General features: G+C 44.6%; 2 protein-coding genes across 4 annotated transcripts in view; both read left to right on the forward strand.

Moving 5' to 3' along the window:
- Positions 1-1,113: 1,113 nt before the first annotated feature.
- tbc1d19 (TBC1 domain family, member 19) lies at positions 1,114-16,199 on the forward strand. 2 transcript variants are annotated; one of them, XM_070993505.1, is made up of 21 exons: positions 1,114-1,335; positions 1,489-1,561; positions 1,689-1,734; positions 3,152-3,227; positions 3,421-3,495; positions 3,904-3,967; positions 5,021-5,067; positions 5,548-5,658; positions 5,832-5,904; positions 6,584-6,622; positions 8,771-8,883; positions 10,096-10,170; positions 10,467-10,529; positions 12,012-12,096; positions 12,277-12,324; positions 12,485-12,517; positions 12,623-12,732; positions 12,824-12,915; positions 13,780-13,895; positions 14,099-14,169; positions 15,208-16,199. In XM_070993505.1, exons 1-21 carry the CDS (start codon positions 1,240-1,242, stop codon positions 15,280-15,282), a joined length of 1,581 nt encoding a protein of 526 aa, XP_070849606.1. In that variant the 5' UTR covers positions 1,114-1,239; the 3' UTR covers positions 15,283-16,199. The 2 variants fall into 2 exon arrangements, with proteins under 2 accessions (XP_070849606.1, XP_070849607.1); XM_070993506.1 differs by having other exon boundaries at positions 12,280-12,324.
- Positions 16,200-18,472: 2,273 nt separating this feature from the next.
- Positions 18,473-22,484, forward strand: part of stim2b (stromal interaction molecule 2b) — a 38,604-nt gene continuing 34,592 nt past the window's right edge. For both annotated transcript variants that reach the window (XM_070993191.1, XM_070993192.1), the window contains exon 1: positions 18,473-19,604. In XM_070993191.1, the coding sequence (XP_070849292.1) occupies positions 19,472-19,604 (133 nt within the window). In that variant the 5' untranslated portion in view covers positions 18,473-19,471. The remainder of the gene's footprint in view (positions 19,605-22,484) is intronic.

Here is a 22,484-nt window from a genome sequence, read left to right on the forward strand (position 1 = left end):
TTTCATGTGAACATGTCAGCAGCAATATGGAAGCTCATTGACTCATGCTGTAATTGTTCTGATGGGTGGAGAGACGGGCTGTCATTAGTGCCCAGACGGCTTGGAATCAGTCACGTGTTGAGCTGCTGTGAAAATTGTCTTAGTACAAACAGAAAGTATCATGACTGCTCCCTGAACTCCTCAAGAAAGGTCTTTTAGGGTCATTGTAACCTGTTATTGATTATAAAAAAGAGATGACTATTATGAAAAAAAAAAAATCATAATGCAACGTCACAAAATGAACCCCAGGCCCAATTTAACTACATTAAGTTATTTACATTCAGTTAAATTAAAGCATTCTGAGTCTCAACTTAAGTAAAAGTGGGAATATCTTTCCAGAATGTAAAAATAATGCAGTGCAAGTAAAAGTCCTGCATTCAAAATCTCAAATACAAAAAGAAAAAAAAAAATACTCAAAGTATTCATTCTGCATCATAAATTTTAAGGAAGACCTTTGTGATTGTGTGTTATTGGATTGGCACAGCTGATGTACGCAATGTATAGGCAACATTTTAATACTGCAGTTTGTTTAGGTGGCACTACATTAGCGAGTTTATATAGAATAGAAAAAACTTAATTGTCTGTCAGTAAACAAAAATATTCCTTTGACAGGGCTCGGCAATAAATGAATGCACGTTTAAGACATTGGGAAACACACATAGAATAGGACTAAAAGCAATAACAGTGAGAGTACACTGAGTACTTCAATCCATCCAGGCCGGTGGTTGCATTATTGGGTCCAGTGTACCATATTTTATAACCTGATCATACAAAAATCACATTACTTAAGCTGTTAGATAAAAGCAATAAGGTAAAATAAGCAATAAGGTAAAAAGTACATCTGAAATGTAGTGAATATATGAAGTGACATAAAGTGGTAATATGTCTATCTTAAGTAAATGATCTCATAAATGCTTATTTCCGTCCTTTTTAACGTGTGGAAAAAAAAAAAAAAAAGATAACAAGAAGACAAAAATAAATGTAAAAGTGTGAACCTTTGATTTCACTCTGTTGTACCATCGGAACAAAGATTTTCAGCTCGGAACCAAAGTGTCTGCTCCTTGTTTGCCCGGCGCACGCGCTTCAGTTGCTAAGTAACCTCTGCGGGGGGCGGCTGCCGCATCGCCGGATGCCACCAGCGTACTGAGCATCAAACTGTGCCATTACGGACGCGAAACTCGTCGAGCTTTGATAAGGAGGATGGACGAAGGCACCGAGCTCTCGCTGACCATCGCTCACATCGTCCAGCGGCTGAAAGGAAGCCATTTGCACTCCCAGATAGAGAGACAAGCCAAAGTGAGTTAGCCGGTTAGCACGCGGCTAACGATGCGGAGCAGGTTGCTGTCAATCTCAGAGTGTCGCCAACAGTTGAATTCAGGTTGACCTCAACAGCGCACGAGCTGCATAACTTATACAAACTTTTTTTATTCTCTCCCAAATATTATTTAGGAGTGTTTACATCAACCTGAGATAAAACTGGAGTCGCTTAAAGAGGACGTACGCAGTTTTCTCAAAACATCAGGTGGGCGCATTTTTTTCTAGCTTCTGTAACACACACACACACACACACTTCCACAGCTCAGTTGGTAATATACGTATTATATTGTCTTTCTTTGTGTGTGGTGATGACATATTTCAATGTTTTACAGGCTGGGAAAGAAAGCTGCAGAATGCAGTGTACAGAGAGCTGCATGTGTAAGTTGCATCAAGCTAATGTGTTAATGTGATATGATAAACAAACATGGCGACCAGATCTGTACACACTCTGAAACAGCTGTTTGATCCCTGAGGTTTGTACTTCAGTCACAGAAAATGAGTAAATGTTACAGATGATGCATGATATTCTCATTTTCCAAGGACACCGCATGCATATAGCTGTTATAAAGCATGGAAAAGGTGTAAATTGTCCCTGAGTGGAGAGGATAGCTCATGAGATGTGGAGCAAATGGACCAAACTTTGATCAAGTCACTGAAAAGCCACATCTAAAGCCACATATATAACATATATATTGAAGAGCAAGCATACACACACATTTATATACACTCCTATTGAGCTATCAGGCTGTCTGGGTGATAGACAGATGAAATTGTGCATTCAAGAAACACTATGAAACTATTCAGATACATGTTATACATTACATTAATTGTAATATATCTGTGTCTGAGGCCTGTTGTAACTTAGTCCTCTGTCATCAGGTGGGGGTGTGTAGCTGCTTTTCAGCTTCATTTAACATCTCACTGGGGAGGTGAAGCGTTGTCACGTGGAGGAACGTTTTGAAGTCTTCAGACGCGCCATTTTTTTTTGTTTGTTCTCCACATTGTTGTCTGGCACGCAAAGAGAAATGTACAGTGTGTGTTTTATAAACAGGGACTGTAGATCAGGTCCTGCTTGGTGCTCTGGCCCTGCAGCACCTCAGCACATCTAGTTTTTGTCGCCTAACCCTGCTAGCGTCACTGGCTTCATATGTTCACTTTGGACAAAAAACAGTGAAATTGGAGATGGTTAACTTTAAGCACTGATAATTGCTCCAGTGTAATCCATATTTATGTTTGCTCCTCTGTGAACTTCAATAAACAGCTTTTAACTGTCCTCTCTTACCTTTGAGGGTAATGTGCCCTATGTTTCAGACGGAAACATAATACGCTTAATGCTTTGCTTTTAATGGATGACATATGACATCGACTAATGCCTCCTCGGCTGTTAGTCAGCCCTATGTGCTCTTATAGGTGTTTAGATTAGGCTGAACTTTGTTTAGCGCAGACCTTGAGTCACTCAGTGTGCTCTCAGCCAGCTTCGTGGGGAAAAGATCTGAGACGCGGGATTGCTGCACCTGGCGGTGGAGATGTGTTCTGACTCATCTGAGCTCTCCGCCGGCCTGTTTTTAAGAAAAATCTTAACATTTTATTGGGCTTTTGTTTGATGTATGACTTTTATCTCTCAAGCTCTTTAAAACGGCTCTTTCTGGAACGTGTTTGTTTTTGTGGTGGCTTCAGTCCCTCAAAGCTTTCAGTCTTTTTGGCTTCTTTAGAATTTATTTACTGCACTTGATCAACCCTTCTGCTATTGTACTGTAACGCTCCTTGCCCCCGATCTTGTGTTTGCTTATTCTAGCCAGCTGCCCCCCAGCCATCCCGCGGCTCCTCCAGAGCATCTCAAAGAGCCGCTGGCCTACATGCGCAAGGCACAGGTCAGTCTGTCCACTCGTATCTCCGTCACTCCTCACTCGTTCTTCTTCTACCTCTCTGACTCTTGTTTTTGCCTGCCGAATTCAGAGCCCCTGTCTTTTTATCTGAAGTGTGTGTGTGTGTGTGTGTGTGTGTGTGTGTGTGTGTGTGTGTGTGTGTGTGTGTGTGTGTGTGTGTGTGTGCTCTCATACACAGGCCAGCTGGGAGAAGCGCATCCTCAAAAGCCTGAATAGCATGAGTACGGAGCTTGAAGTGCCTCTGGCTCGCATGGTAGCTAAAATATTGTCACATCTAACATAACTTAATTAAAGCAGCTCGTAATTCAGGTTCTCTGGCAACATCTTCTCCAGTGTAAAGGTCCTTTTAACGTTGCAGCTTTTGCAATGTCATGGTACTGTTGTGGCTTTTTTTCTGCATATTGTTATTTGTGTGGCTAAGTTTGACAGTAGCCAGGAACTAGCAGTTTAAGAGGAAGCAGTGACTCTGAAGCTATAGATTGATGTGAGGAAGGCAATGCTGCTTGGATTGCATTTGTATTCTGTGCAAATGCCAAATAATAAACAGAGAATGCAAATTCATGACCACACAACCTCATTTCCGATGTGGCATTTTCAAGATTTGTTTCTGTTGTAGCTGTGCGCTTTGTTGAAATCCTCCCTCTCTGCCCTCACTCCGCAGAGGCCTGCAGTGGAGCAGAAGGAGCTCACCAACAAATGGAACGAGATGGGCACGGATGAACCAGGTCTCAAGACATTGCCCAGGGGTTTGGCCCTGAGCATTCTGCCTTTTATGAAAGATTGGTGTTGATGTGTCTGCGCGCTGGTGCATCGCTCACACACTGCCTGATTTTACATCAGCGTAACACATCTCTTAAGCAGGCCGACCGCTTCCATGTTTGCTTTTTAACCCGTATTTATCCAGGGAAGCATTTCTTAGGGACTGGGCTCGACTGGGCAGCATCTGAAAATGTGTCGTGTAGCATTCAGATGCTGATTTGCGGCGTTGGGGCGCCATAGCGGCTAACAATGGAGGCATTTACACCTTGAGCTACCTGGACAGTGCTGATAAAAGCCACTGAGTATCTTCAGGGCAGACTTTTAGTTGTTATCATCCTTGCTCAAGTGTATGTTAAAAGTATTTTTTGGAGGAATGCAAGCAGTAGATTCCTATTTTATTTTTCAGATACTAGCATTCAGATTGAGACCTCACTGTGTAAAGCTCAGCTCTCAATGAACCGTTTGCACTTCAAGCCAGTACATTTACAAAGAACACGACAACCTAGTGTCCTAACAATGCTATCACGGCTCACTGGCGTATAATAACATTTAGGATGTGCCGTCCCCTGGCTATAAACACTTTGGACTGTGAATATAGAAGCTGTCCAGACTCCTTGGACGGAGCTGCGATAACGAGCAGCACCCCTCCTTCCGTCCAAACCTTAATGTGCCCTTGTTCTGGGAATGACACGCCACTTGAAATTACTGCAGCGTTATGAAGTCAGTGGATGGAAGTCCCACTTAAAGTGGCCTTGTGCTGTTCTTTTGACTTTCCCAAAAGTGGCCAGATTCAGCTGCACAAGTGTCACAGACCAAGTATATTCAAGTTGATTAAATGGACTGGATGGTTGGATTCATTTGTGTAGTCTCAGTGTTACAGCTGTTGAAATGGTTCTGAAACTGCATATATAAACACTGTGCACGTAGCAGCTGGAAGTACCACTTAAAAGTGTGCTCTGTAAGTGGGACCATCAACTAATGTATAATAGAGATACATTAATGTCTCTGTGTCTCCACAGACTTAAGTCGCTTTAGGCCTGTCTACGCCCCGAAAGACTTTCTGGAGGTAAGCAGACTTCTTGCACATCAGACTATTTGCTTCAGTTTGACTTAAAGAAGCAATTGTAAGTAAGAAAAATAAATGTCATTGGCTTACCTTATTGGCGGCACGGTGGTGCAGCAGGTAGTGCGCGTGCCTCACAGCAAGAAGGTTGCCGGTTCGATCCCTGGGTTGGGCGGGGCCATTCTGTGTGAAGTCTTCCCGTGCATGCGTGGGTTCTCTCCGGGCACTCCGGCTTCCTCCCACAGGCCAAAAACATGCTCATTAGGTTGATTGGTGACTCTAAATTGCCCCTAGGTGTGAGTGTGAATGGTTGTTTGTATATGTTGCCCTGCGATTGACTGGCGACCGGTTCAGGGTGTACCCCGCCTCTCACCCGTTGATGGCTGAGATAGGCTCCAGCCCCCCCTGCAACCCCGAAAGGTATAGGCGGGTACAGAAAATGGATGGATGGATGGATGGCTTACCTTATTGCTTTCTGTACAGGTGTTAATCAGCTTGCGGAATCCGAATCACGACAGCAGCGAGGACGTCAGCATCAGGAGCCACTGGGGACTCATCCAGGTTCCCCTCAACGTCAGGGACATCCCACAGCTGGTAGGCGGCCATGTGGATGTGTGGTTTATTGAGATTACTCATGTGTACCTGCAGGTGTTTTGTCCATCGGTCACCTCAATGCATTGAACAGTGTGTCCTGCTAAGCAGCTCCAGAAAACGCACAATTGATTTGAAATCTGTATGTGTGTGTTGTATGTGTGTTAAACTGTCAGAGACAGGCCTACTCAGAGCTGAACCTGACCACTGGGCAGCTGGGGATTGACGACCACGCACACATCCATCCAGGTATTCACAAAAAGTGCAAATACGCCTCCTCATGCACTACGGTAGTTCAAGAAATGTACGTATTTGTTTCCTTTCTAAGAGGTAGATCAGAAAGTCGACACCACTCTCATGTCTGTGCAGTAAATACACAGCCAACGCCGGAGACTCTTTCCTAAAATGTTCAACTGTTCCTTTAACAAGCCAGCTGCTCGGCGGCTTCTGCATCCTGTCACGATGACATGCAGCATGCAGGACGTTGTGTCATGGCTGAATAATTTCCCCTCGTGATTCTGGTTTGGACAAAGGGCTTATGGACTTTTTATCCTCTCAAAACATGATCTATGATTGGATATAAAGCAGCTTTTTAATATCAGACCTACATGCATCCTTCACCCCAGCAGTAATGAATCTCAAACACACTGTAATAAATGTGTTTACCCCCTGAACGCTGAGGTTAAACGGTTTGTACAACGCGCTGGCCTCATATCGGTCGGCGTTCCTCTCCTGTGCCACACCTGGGGTTTCTCAAACAGTATCTCTGTTAAGTCCAGATATTGACATTGTTACGGTCTGGTGTTTAGGCTTTAAATAGAAGCATCTATCTACCATCTCTGTGTTTGTAAATCAAAGAGATAACTGTGCCACGACCAGGCCATCATTGATGCATCTGTTTTGTTCTTTCTTTCTCTTCCCTGCGCAGACTTGTTTGAAAACGAACATGTTCAGATCGGGAAGAAAGGTCAGTGTTTGGCTCTTGGTCTGAAATAGTTTTTAAGTTCTATTCATGCTTTTCTGTTATTCTAGTTATTTCACTGAGATATTTAAATGCATAAATGTGGGACATTTTATCCAAAAGCTCCAACCAACCATCATTATTCATCGTTACTATTTCTGATTTAGTCTGGATTTACTCCATTTAACTTGACGTTAAGAAGAAAGAGGAAGCTTGTGCTTGTCTGTGTCATTCTAGTTTTGTGTTTTATACCTGCACTTAATTTAGACCGTGAGAGATCTGGTTTTATTTTTACTTGAAAGAGTTTCTTTTGGAGATGCGTATCAAAAAAAAAAAAAAAAATCTAATAATATCCACTGCAATGAAAAAAGGAATAAACTCTGAAAGAGAAGGTGGACTACTTGTGATAGATGCTGCTATAAAAGGTAAAAACATACTGTAAAATACATAGATTTGTATAAAGAGGATATATGCTGGTGCACCGCAGACCAGCATCAGCTCCTGCCGTTACGTGAATCCTGCTCATTACCCTCTCAGGTGATTTAATCGGCTGGAGGGACTTTAACTCTTATCCCATCGCCCGACTATGAACACACTGTAAACACCAGCCTTATTATGGACACCAATCAGACATAAATCAAGTCGAAGCTTAAAAACACAGGCGGTATTTTATATACACAGCCACGAGGCCCCGGTCCACTATTTTACCCCCGTCTGGGGCAGAGCTGCGAGTTAAATGCCAGGCCAAGTGTTAAGTGCGCTCAAATTGGAAATTTAAGAGCGGGGGAGTGTGTTGGTTTATGTTATGACTGGCCAGCACCTTAAGTCAAGGGCTGTGTGTTTTTGGCTACTGTCACAACAGAGATTTAGTGCAGAATGGACATGTGGGAGGGAGTGTTGTCAGCACGCGCTGAGTGTTTTTAGAAAACCATTGTGGAAATGTCTGTGTTAGGAGGTTTTTTGTTGTTTATGCGTTTTCTGAGGGGTTGAATGAAATTGTGAAGCCGTGTGTACGTTCAGCGAGGCCATGAAACCAAAACACCAGGATGTTACGCCACGGTTTGCCCACTCTTCTGGATTTTTTTTTTGGAGTGGCCATTGAAAGATGTTTTATTTGCGTCCCGACGGAGGTCATGCTTTCCAAGCTTTCTCGGAAAAAACAAACCTCTTCACGGTTTCAGAGCCGAGCTGCCTGCTTGTTGTCGTCGTGCGGTCTCTCCAGATGTGCAGGTGTTCGTTTTCCCAGCTAATTCAGCGGCTTTGTACCGTTTGGATGTTTGTCAATATTATGTCATTCTCCCAGCAAATCACAAGGCTTTCTGTTTATTCTGACAAAATTTACCAGATTTTTTGCCAACATTGGCAACCTTTATCCACGGGACTGTACTGACCAAACCTCTGAATGTACGGAGTGATCAATGATGTGTTTTATTAGATATGAATTTAACTTTTCATATGTGAGAGGAACAGTTAGCCTAGCTTAGCATAGAGACAGGAAGCAGGAGGAAACAGCTAGCCTAGCTCTATCTGAAAGTGGCCAAATCCACCTGCTAGCACCTGCAGAGCTTGCTAAAGTCACATCCTGTTTTTTTGCACATGTGAATGTTTCACAAGGGGAGGTCCATGCCTTGGGTGTTTGTGTGAGTCTTGGCATGTCTTCCTGGACTCTTTCTGTCACGGTGAAGCTGCTCGTTACGCTTAACGTCTCCTGACATGACCTGGATGAGCTGTGTGTGTGAACGCAAATGTCCGAATCAGCTGAACCAGCACAGAGTCAGTGCGATGTCTGATTGAGCTCACGTTGTCCAGAGAGGTCACAGCGACTGGCCGTGTTGATGATGTTGCACCGGAGTTCTGAGGCATTATTACAGTCGAAATTAGTTGGGACGCTTCCTCTTTGGCCAGAGATGTTTTGCAGTGGGTGTGTTGTCCAGCTTTCTGTTCAGGACTCCAAATGGGAAAAGAAAACTAGATGCGAACTTTGTGTAAAGTCATTCGATATATCTCCAACGTGGTTGGGTTAGGGGTCCAATCTTCTGGCAATTATTTGCCAACTTAGTAACGTACACAGTTGGATTTTAAAGCCATTATGCTAAGCTAAGCTAATCCTAGCTCCATATACATCATATGTGTTTCTATCTCTTTTTGCTGCAGTGGTCGTGGAGCAGGACAGTGCAGCAGCGCAGCAGTACAGCAGGCAGGGCTGTCCCACCGGGCTCCGGGCAGACCTGTGGGCCCTCATCCTGAACTCTACAAACCAGCCTCAGGTACTATACACGCATATGTACACAGATGTTGTATGCTGGTGGTGGCTGTAAAGCAGCTGTGCTTCCTAAAGTTTTCAGCTGCTGTCATCTTCACAGTTCATGGCACCAACTGTGCAGTTTATTTTGTGTCTTTGGATCTATAAGGCACAGTAATAAATCAACATATGGGACCCCAGCTGACCTACAACTCCGACATAATCAGCATATAAGCCCCCCCTCCTGTTTATCTTAACTCACCGCGGCTTGTCCAGTGTGTACAAATGCTAAGATAATCAAATGCTGGTGATTTAGCTCGGTTTGCCCAAACAGAGCAGCTGCCCGCCTGTGTGGCAACGCACTGTGTAAACGCTGCAGTCCAGAGTCTCCTGCCGAGGCCGATAAAACAATGCATGTGATGGGAAGATTGATTTCTGAGGGAGAGATACAGGGACCTGACAGAGGTCTGCAGAGTGTTAGCATGGCTGTGGACGGCGCGAGGCCAACACACGAAACAGTCAGAGTTGAATGCTTAACCTGCATTTTGTTAATTGCTTAGATTTTCATCGCCTTTCTTCTTCTTTGTCTGGATATCCAACACAAGTATCCTCTGAAGAAATAATATTTTAGTCAGAGAACAGCTCAGTTTTGTGTTATATTTATCTGACGTGTCGTCTCGTTTTCAGTAGATTTTATCGTTTCCACATGCAGCACCAGTCAGCTGCCGTGACCCAAATCTCCAAGATATATAATCAGTTTTAGCAGAACTTATTTTAAGTCTCTTCCACTGATGCTGTCCAAGTCACCACGGCGGTTTCAGTGTTCTACCTCAGCTGTCAAAATGACCATCTCTGTTTCTGTTCTCCTCACATCCGCAGCGCCGATCATTGCCAAGGCGCTTCACGACTGTCAGAGCGGACATTTTCATCTCCCCGTCCACCCCGTCGCCTGTTCTTTTGTTCATTTATGATAAGCCGCCTCAAACCGGAGACACGTTTGAGTTTAACCATGTGGTCGGAAACACGATACCCATCCATTAAGCTTGGTTTAATCCTCCTGTCATCACCGTCACAATGCATGAAGCCGATTTAGCAGCATCCACGTACCACATTAATCACTGGAGCTTGCATTATAGGATAACCACCAGCCTCACAAACAAACATTTTGCCCACAGATAATTTACTACACTGGCGTCTGGGTATGATTTTTAGACATGTTGGGTCTCTGCCATTTCAGGATGTGATGCATTATGAGCAGCTAATGGCTGGAGTCATTCAACATGACCTGATGGTGGACAACCTCATCTATAAGGTATGCCTCCCTACACTGTCGCTGTCCACATTTATGAAGCCGCCCAGCCAAGACTGTCCAGTAAATGAAAAACAAATAGTGGAAGATTTGGTGTACTGGTGAATTTCCGAGTCCTGCCACCGAAACATTTGTCCTGCACAACATCAAGTTTAAGTTATTTCTGGAGATATTTTCTGATAAGGGTCACACAATCCCTCTATACATCTTCTTTTCTAATACGAGAAGTGATTTATAAGCTCCAAGCTTTCCCGTACATTTTCCTTTTGACGTTCATTTGAGATGACGTTTAATTCCAGGATGTGAAGCTCACCGCCAGCAATGACGACTACTACTTTGTCTTTGAAGATTTCCTCTATCAGGTAGGATCTGCCCTCCCACAGTTCAGCCTAAAACCTTGGTTCCGAATATTAAGCTTTTCTCTTACACATCAAACACCCACAAATTAATAAGCAACAATCATGTGTGAAGTTCTGTCATCTGTTCACCGGGACTGTCTGGTCAGAGTTTATTGAGCTCAGAGAGAACAAAGGTTTTTATGAGGGTAATAGCGTTTTATCACCTCTGTTTAAGAAGTCAGCATTTCCACATCACCCTGTACCGTTATAATATATGATCACTGATTGATTAAATTGAGAAAATGAATTGAATGACAGCATTTCTCTTTACCTACAGTTACACAGGTGAGGATACAACCTGTTAGTATCGCCTTCACTGCTCTGTGTGTTTGCCTTTGGTGCATATACACACGGCAACCGGTTTATTCAGCGGCTCTTAACATGTCGTGCTCCTGTTGTCACTGTCAATATTGGCTGATGGTAAACTCACTAGGCAGTGAAAGAATCCACTTGTTCTGGAGCAAGCGTGGATTCACACAGGCGTCGTTATGATCTGCAGAAGTAGCACAAGAGGAAAGAATTGGACGTTCTTATGGACACAGTTAATACGACTCCACCTGATCGGTTACGCCTAAAGTGTCATGCCTTTGTGGTCTTTCAGACAGCTTTGAGTGAGCCAATTTCCACTTACTTTCGCATGATTTTTAAAGATCGGCAGCATTTATTAAACTCCATCTTGAGAACGCTTCCCAGTATTTGCAAATATCTATCACAAACAGACAAAAGTGCTTCATGTACAACAGTAGACCGCAGTTTTTTGTACAATTACAAGTACACTTAGTCATTTGGCAGACGCTTTGATCCAAAGCGACGTACATATGAGTTCACACACTGATGGCACAGCATTGTTTTTTGGGGTTCAGTATCTTGCCCCAGGATACTTCGGCATGTGGACTGCTGAGGCCAGGGATCGAACACCAACCTCCTGATTGGTGGACGACCGCTCTGCCTCCTGAGCCTCAGCAGGTATACTTTAAGGTCATGCAGGAGGCAGTGTAGACACACGCAATTGCCATCGTTTTGGTCATCTCTTACGAAGGTCTGCCGGCCTCATTTTTGCCCCAAAAGATTACCCTCCCCTCGTGTAATTCATCTGAAGTGGCCAGGAAATGAAATCGGCCCTCAAAAAGACACAGAACCAGGACTGTGATGGAAAGAGGGCCCACTCATAAGGTCATTTTGCGATACAAGCAGCCACTCGAGGCTCTCTGCTTCAGTTCCTCCTAAATCGCTGGCTCCAGGTGAGCTGCTTTAATGGAATTCTTACTCAAGAGGAAGCAATGCAGCTCAAGGTCATCACAAGAAAATGATTAGCTGCTGTCGTCTTTATCCCGTCATCAGGCAGGGATACTATTCCAATTTTCCGACATTTAAGCACTTTATAATGTGAACTGAATCCAGCATCAGTCATCTTTATCTTTACCCACCAACCCTGTGTGTTCCCAGGTGCTGCTCTGTTTCTCTCGGGACACGGCCGTCCTGGATCACTTCAAATACAACAGCGCCACTCCTCCGAAATCCTACATCCAGGGTGAGATGATGGGTCCCCTTCACCAAGGACACACACACCCCATCATCACACGAAATCACAGGAGCGCCACTTCACTCGCACGACCTTAACACAACGAGTGACAGTGATAATTAGGACACACGCGTACACGCACACACACAGCTGTAGGTCCCGGTCACTGATGTCTGTGTGTCTGTCAAGCAGGGAAGGTTGGAGATGAGGAGTGTGCTGTTGTTTATCCTCCCAACGGTAAGCCTGCTTCTTCTCATATTATTTCATGCAGTTTTTAGACATTTTCACATGCAGTATTTTGTTCATCTGTGATTTTTTTGAACACATATGTTGTAAATCTGCAGTGTTGATATAATAAATGTTTATCTGCCATAACTGCACTGACTGATTTAAACAGGTGTGATCCCTTTTCACGGGTTTTCAATGTATGGTGAGTGTATTTTGCACCTGTCAACCTTCAATTCACACTAAACTCACAGGAGGATACAACAGATATGACAGGGAGCGTGTGTTTGTGTGTGCGTTTGTCCCACAGTGGCACCTTTGTGCTTCTTGTACAACGAGCCCTCCAAGCTGTACAGTGTTTTCAGGGAAATGTACGTCCGCTACTTCTTCAGATTGCACTCCATCTCCTCCTCTCTCTCGGTGAGGTCCCTGGTTTTCTTAAACGTCCAGATGAAAGTATTCTGCCGGTGTGCTCATGTCTGTCCTTCTGCTTTCATGCTCGCTCCTGCAGGGTATCGTGTCTTTGTGCTTGCAGTTTGAGCGGCTGCTCCAGACCCACCTGCCTCAGCTCTTCTACCACCTGCGACAGATCGGGGCGCAGCCGTGAGTACACACTGCTTCATCCTGATGTGTTTGCGGCCCCGTGTGGCTGCGGTGCCAACGCTGTTAAAAGGCTAATTCATCGGCACACATGAAATATTTAGTGACTGAAAACAGAGATACAAGTGTGCTGCTATTCTGTATTCTTTCATTGTAGTTTAGGGCCCCGCTTCCCCACAGCTCTTTGACTGAAATGAACCTGCGGTTTCATGCAAATAAAAAGCTGTTGAGGATTTTTTTTTTTTTTGATACAGAAAAGCAGTAAGATTGATTTCAGTCCACAGACTGTCAGCGAAACTAAACAGAGTCCTCATGCAATTTTCAAATCGCCATGGAAACATGCTCGCTCTGGTCTTGCAGTGATAGCTCTAAGTGAGTTCACCCGCATGAGGGAAGTCCAGCATGCTCGTCTTAACAGCATTTCTGCCTCGTCAGGTCCATAGAAATCATTCATCTTGGTCCTTTACACAGTACCACAAATTGTCCAAAGGGCCATAAAAGAAGCCTTTGATACAATATCTCCATCTATTTCTATTAAAGTTCTTCCATCTAAATGATATCTTTATGCAAAGCTGTTGATATATTAATGCAGTGTAAGAATCATATAGACCCTGCACACACAGAAAACATCTCATTTTTATAATGATGTACTGCCATCTTGTGGTGAATTACAGGAATCACAGTTTCTGAATCAAGAAGACAGTCGTGGAGACTTTAAAGGCCTTCTGATCGTGAATTAAAGACGTCTGTGTTCCACCTGTTCCCCTGGCTCGCTCACAGAGTATTATCTTTGCTCACTGTGGATCTTGTAGCTCTGGAAGCCCTCCTCCCTGTGTCAGTGACACAAACACATGTTTTTGACCACAGGTTGCGTATTGCCTTTAAGTGGATGGTGCGGGCCTTTTCTGGCTATCTGTCCACTGACCAGCTGCTTCTTCTCTGGGACCGAATCCTGGGATACGACTCACTGGAGATCGTTGCGGGTAAGAGTTGCTGCACCCTGCCATGATATTAGCATGGACACAATTACAGTGTGACAGACACCTTTTCTTTTTTTTTTCTCATTCTGATCCATTATTTTTCTCTGTCTTTACCTCCTCCCTTTGTTTTTCCTTCTGCTGTTCCCACATGCCATCCTCCTCTCCTGCTCTGTTCTCTTAACTCCTGCTACTCTCTCTGCCTCCAGTCTTAGCAGCAGCTGTGTTTGCCTTCCGTGCCGAGAACCTGATGGAAGTGACGTCGCTGGCCTCAGCTGAGGTGCGTCCGTCTCACATTAGACTTGTGTGTGTGTGTGTGTCTGTGTGTGTGTGTGTCAGTGTCAGAATCTCTGATTCCAGTCCTCTCCCTGTCCCCCCACATACCCCTGGAAGGCTGTAAATAGCAGTTGATGAGCAGCCAGTACCAGTAACCCAGTCTTCTGCATGCATACGTCTGAAAAAAATGGCTGGCTGGACACTTAAGAATCCTCACCCTCTTACCCCGCCCTGTGTTCCAGCTCGCCAACACTCCCCAGCTCCTCTGCCGCCATATCCCAACACCTGGAACAAAAAGCCTATGCACTGTTGGACAAGCCACAACAGAGGCTCTCATTTCTGCCACACACAGCTATAAGCTAAATGAGTGCATCCTCTGTCGCCCTCTGCACTGTCACTCATGTTGCATTATTACAGTCACCGCTAATGTCATTCTTGTGCATGCCTGCACTGTGTACCGCTCCCATACTGTGATCCCACTATCATATGACTGAGACCAAGAGTAAACCATACGATGACTCGCCTCACCCGCTCCTCTTTCCCCCCCGTTCTCCCCTTCCCCTGAGGGTGAGGGGGTTAAACTACAATATGACGCATGGGGCGACAGGCTGATCTGCTCGTCTGAGATGCTAGCCGGCACTATTTGCTTGCTCATTTACCACCTGCCCCGGCAGAGAGAGGAGATATCATAACATACTGCTCCTTATCTTATATTTAGAACCCCAGGCCCAGCGTTGAAATATTAAACCCTGTCTCTAAACATGATAGGGTCCCTAAATTTAATCTCCCACCGATCCCAAAAGGACAGAGTGGGGAGCGGTGTGCTCTTAAGTAAGGATTGTCGCTTCCCAAGGATCCTGCATCATCATTATCCACGGCGTTCTGCGTGGTTCTTTTTTTAAATCTTGAAATATGTCTCCTGAGAAGGGGGGAGGGTGCCATTTAGAGCCCCTCTCATGGGCTCTGAGACTCCCATGGTCAGGAGGGGTGTGGGCTTGGACGACAGCTCTTACTTGTGTTTTGTCTGACATGCACACCGCAGGCTGTCCTCGCTGACCTTTCAACCCTGAAGGTCATGCCGCTCATCCAGATCTTTCTGTTTGCCACCGCCATCTGAGGAGCGCGGGGGACTGTGCACGGATCGCGGTACATGCGCCGCTTGGAGGATCACTACAAAAATGCCACTGTGCAACGCCATAATCACACCGACCATCAAGAATCAAGGAATGATGAAGAAAACCCACAGAGACATTACACACCTTGCACTGGTTTAAAAGCCTGGCCACTCTTTAGCATGGATGCACCATAAATAGTAAATACCCTGTATCATGTTATTAGATATTATACAGTAAGTAAGTATAGCCTACAGACCAGTAAGGTTAAACTAACCTCCTTAAGCCATATGCTCTGCAGGAAAGGCGATACTGGCATTGCTTGGATCAGCTGAGAAGCTCATTAGGCCACGAGTTGCATGAAGCAGTAATTGTATTGCGACAGCGGCGTGCCGGGGAGAACAACAGCTACGTCTCCAAGCTTGGCTAATGAAGTGTTAATTAGCCGCCGCAATTTATCCCGCTCCGTAGCTCCCGCTTGTTATAACACTATTAGATAATGCTGTCGCTGATGAAGGAGGAGTTCAGAGGCATTAGCCCAGTGTGTCGAAAGGAAGGGCGCAAAGACACAAACTGGATTAATACATAACTTAGATGATTAGAAGCTGCTGTGTCTGCACATAATTTAGTATTTATGAAGATGCTGCATATTACTGCTCTCTAAAGGGACATTTAGCACCTCCTGTGCCAGTATTTATTGAACTTCAATATGGATATTTTATGCTTGTTTTTCATTGTTTAATTTAATTCCTGAATGTATTCAGTGTTTTTTTTTAAGTATAATGTATGTCACCTTTGATTTAAATGCAATCAAATCATTGTCTTTATTATATTATGCAACAGTATTCTATGCCAGTCAATGCCAGTGCTTTTCATCCAACACATTTTAATGCTCGTTGCAACCGTAAATATCACATTTTTTTCTAAATAAAATGACGCTTTGTTGAATCTCTCCCCCTGGGTTATTGTATAAAACCTTAAAAGGCCTTCAGATGTCGCCTCAGTTCATCGCTGCCTGGTCTCGTCTGCTCCCTAATTGAATATTTCTCTGGCTTTGTGTGACAGGGTAAATATTTGGACAGGGCATTCAGCATTTTGGAAGGCAGAAAGAGTAAATGACAGGTAGCAGCACTGAGGGAGTTGACCGTCTGCCCCCCTCCCCCCACCTCCGCCGCCCTCCTCCTACATGTAGCATCTGCTCTATTCCTCCCGCGTTGTTGGCCGCCTTCCTCCCTGCCGCCCCCCTCAGCGGGCTCGTATCGAATTATGCTGTTCTTCTCTTTCGTCTCTCCCTCGCTCCTGGTTCCTGCTACATCTGCCACCTGTTTACGAGGACTCCCACGGCTTTTATCATGCACCTCCTTCGCCCCCCTCCCCTCCCCAGACGTCTGTTCCTCCTGAGACAACTATTACCTGCTGAGTGGTTCGCTCACACAGAGGTCCCTCCTGGTGGCTGATGTGTTGCATTACAGGGTGATGATGCCTTCTGTCCATCAACACTCTGAGCTTGAAAGCAGTATCAAGTACAGTGAACTTAATAAGCGTTTGGCCAGCAGCATGTGGCTTGGTGTTCTTACATACTAATAATATAAAATAACAGCAACTATGAGGTTAGATTTTCAGCCATATCAAACTGAGACTGTGCGGCGTAATGTCTCAATTACATCTTACTTGTATTGCGTTTAAATGTATGTGAAATGCATATAATGGTGTTATAACAAAAACATTTTCTAAAGATATTCCTAATCAATAGAAGGTTGTTTGAAGGTATCAGGAAAAGATGAAGATAAAATCCCAAGAATTCATGACAGTCAGAGCGTGCAACAGCATAAAACAAGCCAAACTGCAGAAAGAACAGCTGGTTTCAAAGACACGTACGAGACATCCTCACGGCGCTGACCGCTGACTCTCAGCAGATGGAAAGGAAAAGTATACTCATTCGAAAGACAGAAAGAAAGTTGGTTAGGTTATTTCTTTGAGGGATCTTTGCAGCAAGCTGTATGTTAATGTCACTTGGAGCTGGAGACTAGTAAGATCTACTCCTTATTGTAAGCAATGAAGCCTAATTTTTCCTGGTCCATCTCAGAGCAGATGGAACAAGTGTGTTGTTTTCATCAATGCTGCTGTCTACACAGTGTCTATAAAGGCATGTAAAAGATATTGATTTTGACTGATCTGACTAAATTTAATCTCCGTTGACAAACTCTTCCTGTGGTCTTCTGTATTTGTTGGGGCCTTGACATTGAATCATCAATTGTTGTTTTAACACAAGGAAGCGAATGGCCTCATATTGAAATTAGCCTCTACCTGATTTGCATGGGATGGCTCTGACAGTCCCTGGGCACCCAGCATGGGAAAACCCTGGCTTTAAAGAAAAACATGGAAGCTCAAGGTCCAGTAACTATCTTATTTTTTTTTTTTTTAACTATAAAACAATGTTAATCAGACCCTGAGTAATATTTTTCGTTCAAACTGCTATTTCCAAGCCCTTTCTTTTTGTCAAAAAAATTGGGGCCATTTATGAAATGATTATTATTAATATTATTATTCTTATTCTTAGTAGTAGTAATAGTAGTATGGGGTGGAGTAGACACTTTCAGTTTTCACCTTGACCGAATATAAAATGGCAGCAGATGGCTTCAAAGTAAAGAGCATGGCTTAATAAAGAGAAAACACCGGTACTACCATTTAAAATCCCTTTATTTCCCGCGGTGAGCGTCTTCAAACGCCAGAAAAAGTGCCCTCTGAACCAGCCAATCAGGCCCTGCCATGTTGGGACACTCCAGCCAATGAGAGCGCTGAGCCGGGAGGAAAACTTGCACGGTTGTGGAGCGCGAGGAACAATGAAGCGGGTCTCCTCCGCGTCACCATGACAGGGGGGAAAAAAAAAACAACGCCAAGTTTTTCAGGAGGATTCCTCTTACGTGGACGCAGTAATGGCCACTTTAAACCTCTTAATTTGGGCGGAAACACGCGGCTCAAGTGAGTTGTGTGCCCGGTTCCCAGTGCATAAAAGCCGCAGTAGCACGGAAGTGAAGCACCGCTGATTTTCTGTATAAACCAAAACAAATCCCGGCGGAGGTGCCCTGCACGCGGCAGTCCTCGGGGCTAAATTAAAACCCCGCACCCCCCCTCTCCTCCACCTCCACCTCCTCCTCCTGATGTCAAACCATTTTGCACGCTGACTTCCGCCCCGCTTGGCTCTCCCTCCCTCGTCCGCATCAGCCGGCGAGCAGCTAATATGACGGGGGGGGGATACAGTATCGCACCGAGCCGCGAGAAGCTGACTTAAAAACTTCATTTAGAAAGTAGGCGGATGTCGTGTGCGGTCGATATAGGTCGGAGAAGGATTAGGCTCGACGGAGGAAGAAGCCGATGCATTTTTTTGATGCAATGGGATTTGCCACTTTCGTATGAAGAGGCGGACCTATGAGACGCTGCGAGTTCAATATGCTGAAGCTGTCCCCGGTGTTTGTATACTGTACGTGGAAGTACAGAGACTATTTTCTTCCAACTCACAGGCCTACGTGAGGATTTAACACAGCAGTTGGTATTATTTGTAGCTCTCGGATATCCACGGTAGAGAAGCTACTGTCTTTATTTTTGTTTTTGTTTTGGACAGGGGATTCCTTCAGACAGGCTGCGTGCGCTTTGCTCCTTAGCTGCTTGCGTTCACCACACGGTGTTTTCCGTTACTGTTAGCTTAATTTCTTAAATTGATCAAATTCGTTATGGGGTTCTGGCTTGTAGCTCGCAGCGGTCACCCCTCTGAAACAGACAGTAAAGCCATTAGAGGCTGTTAGTTTTTTTTTTTTTTTTTTTCTTGAAGGGGGTCTTCTTTCAAAGTAGTTTGCCTTGACTCACCATGAACTATTATTTTGTTGTTTTTCACGCTCCTGTGAGGTTTTGTGACAGTCATGACTTCTGTTTTAGCCGTTAGCCGGTAGGTTTGCACACTAGTCTACTGCGGGATTATTTTTTGTTGTTGTTAAATTGGTGCATTTTCCAGGTGACACCACACATTTCTTCTTCTGCTTAAAAAGACTGATAATTTATTTATTTTTTGACCGGCTGCAGCCGTGGGACATATTTCTATTTCCCTTTTTGTGTCGGGGCTGCCCCACTCCTTTTATCCCTCATCCCCTCTGCCGAGCTCGGACACGAAAGGCGAGATTTTCACCTCATTTTTCCACCATGAGTTACATCCACAAGGTATTGAATGTATTGCTACGTGGACTCGTCATCTATGCGGTACTGGGCTTGGAGTGCACTTACTCGAATGATCTACCCAGTCAGCCGTCTGATGCTGCAAATGTAGCCACCACAGGTAAGCGGTGATCCATGTCGTTTACAAGTGCCTCCAATTTATTTACGCATGTACGGTGTTACCCCCCTGCCCCCCCCCCACTCCACCCCCGCTCATCCTCCTCTCGTTCCCAGTGGCTTTCTGGGGGAAAGCCGAGGAATGCCCCGCGCAGGGTGATGCATTTAATGTCGTCGTTTACCTTTTGTCCCCCCTCCCCCCTCCACATCTGTGCATGACATGACAAGAATGCGGGATGCATCCTCACAGAGGACATTTACTGTAACGGTGCCCTTCATGTGCCACTGAGGATGTGACAGAGGGTAAAGCTGCCCGTCGCGCGCCTGACACAGATCTTCACGAGACGAATCCATACACCCATGAATAATAATAGCCCACATAAATGCTCTCTGTTTACATTGGCTGATAATTGCCAGAGGGCCACAGGTGATCCCCCACTCAAACTGTGCTATTGACATAACCAGCCGAGAGGAGGATTTCCATCTATTTGCATCTGTTTTAACCAGCCAGTATTGATTAGTTGTTCATTGACAGGGCCTTTGTGCATGCCGGGTGCTTTAAATTGACTAAGTTAAATAAAAATCAACGCATGGAAGGATTAATGTGCAGAAAGCACCATTTCTTTTATATGTTTATAGTTAATGTGTATTAAGGCGTCCAGCTGAAGATATTTTGCAGCCCTTGTCCCCGGTTTTAAAATTTAGGCTGATTTAGGTGTTAAGACTGTGTGTGAATTTACAAATGATTGTGCATACGTAGGTGGCATATAAGCTTAAATGTATATTAGTGGTGTTTAATGTTGTTTTATATAAAACGTGGATCACTTCCTTTCATTTGCTTTGAGGTTCTGCTTTTACGAGAAAAACCGCTGGCTTTCATCCACTCAGAGACCACCTCAGTCCTCGTCAGTAATGCAGGCAGCGCACTTGACTCGGGTCAAACAATGCTCGAGGTATTTGCAATAACAGGAGGATATGTAACTGGAGTGGACATTCATATAAATATTATCAAAAGGACATTCTTGCCAGAGTATTTTGACAATCCTGCAGAGATTTGTTTACGGTTGTGCTTTAAGCCTCTTACTTCTTTTCATGCACAGGACAGCGTGTTTTAACTCTGCTGTCTCTGTTAACTGAGCCCCAAACAAAACAGAGCCCCACTCACAAGCTCGGATTTAAAGGAAGAGTTCGACCTTTTGGGAAATGCGGGGATTCGCTTTCTTGCCAGGAGATTTCTTGGCTGAGACCGGTTGCCATTCAACCAGAGGAGAGTCCAGGAAGTAACTGGTCCCGGCCAAGAATTAGCCCAGCACAGAACCCCCCTGTCAAACAGGGAATTGGTGTTTTTACACTTTGGTTTTTGGACAGATAAAACAAGAAGATATAAGATGCTAGTGAGTGAGCTTTAGAGGTCCTGGTAGATCGGCTGTTTCCCCATTTCCAGTCTTTTATGCTAAGCTATAAGCTAACTGGCTGCAGCTTCATAGACCGTATTGATCTTCTCATCTACCTCCCGGCAAGAAAGCTTGTGCATTTCCAAAAATGTAGATTCCAGGATGAGATCTGCTCAGTTGTCATGGAAATGCTGTTAACCATCCGTGATTGATGCTCAGATTTATTTTTTTTTTTTGCCAAACTGCGACGTCTGAGAACAATAATGAACCTTCAAGCTCAAACCTGTTTTTCACCAGCACGTCAGTGAAACATTTACCTGCAGAAGATGTTCTTTCTCTTCCTCGGCTCACGCACCCTAACAGGCAGATTATCAGGGATGAGTCAAACAAGGTGTCACTGATGCAAATATTAGCCTTCTTTTTGTGCCTCTGACATCTAGAACAAATGTCTGCTGGTGAGCAGATTAGATGTTGGTGGTCACGAAACACGTTTTAGGTCATAACACAAGAATTCACACACTAATTATGACAAAATTTTACACAAATGGCTCATTGGATGAACCATGAAGTGATGACATTTGGTATCCAAAAGGTCAAGGGTCAGCGTCACTCTGACATCATAATGCTCTGCAGAAGCACGCCTCTGGCCATTGTTTAACACCATAACTCAGGAACAGACAGGCAGATTGTGGCCATATTTCACATTTGAGTCTGTTTTTTGTTTCTCTCAATGAACTTACACGCTAATAGACATACAGCAGAACAAGACCAACAAAGCTTAACAAGGTCAAGTCACACCAATTTCATTTGTACATCCCTGTACCACAAATCAAAAAAATTGCTTCAAGGGGCTTCACAATTGGTGCAGCAACGTCATCCTTTATCCTTAGACCCTCGACAATTATCGGGCAAAATGGAAGAAACCTCTGGAAGAGCAGCAGAGGATGGACAGATGTGTGACAGCTTCATACTTCACTCCAGTCCAGCGCAGGCTCACTGCTTTTGCTGATATTGAGCTTCAGGCGATTGTCGCTGCATCATGTGATCAGTCCTCTGTAAAAATACACTTAATAGCTTTTATTAAAATCCCTCAAAAGTCTTCACTCCACATTGTATGAGCCTGGACAGACATGGACGTGAATACAGCTTGACTGCTTGGCAGAGGCATTAGATTATGAGGTGGTTTTTTTTTTTACGTGCTATGCTAAGTGAAATCCCATGAAGGTAAATCTTACAACACAGTCTGACTCTTCTGCACTTTGGGCTGTTTGCTAACGCTAAATGAGGTCTGTGCTGCGCCGCCAGCGTTGACAGAACACAGCTAAGTGCTGCCGCTGCGCTCACAAAACCTTGTAAATACAGGCCTATAGACTCGTTTTTATATTCACGTTCATCGAATGCATCCACCCCTGCCTCTCTGTTCAGGCTGCTGGAGAAAATAAGAAACCCTGTCCCAGACAGCTGTTGAGCATTCATGACTGTCCGTTTCC

The sequence above is a fragment of the Chaetodon trifascialis genome, chromosome 23 (assembly GCF_039877785.1).
Source record: "Chaetodon trifascialis isolate fChaTrf1 chromosome 23, fChaTrf1.hap1, whole genome shotgun sequence".
Classification (NCBI taxonomy): Eukaryota; Metazoa; Chordata; class Actinopteri; order Chaetodontiformes; family Chaetodontidae; genus Chaetodon; species Chaetodon trifascialis.

Coding starts and splice junctions, on each gene's coding strand:
- tbc1d19 (XM_070993505.1), top strand. CDS start 1,240: ATGGACGAAGGCACCGAGCTCTCGCTGACCATCGCTCACATCGTCCAG. Junction 12,916..13,779: donor CGACAGATCGGGGCGCAGCC/GTGAGTACACAC, acceptor TTTTGACCACAG/GTTGCGTATTGCCTTTAAGT. Junction 13,896..14,098: donor CTCACTGGAGATCGTTGCGG/GTAAGAGTTGCT, acceptor CTCTGCCTCCAG/TCTTAGCAGCAGCTGTGTTT.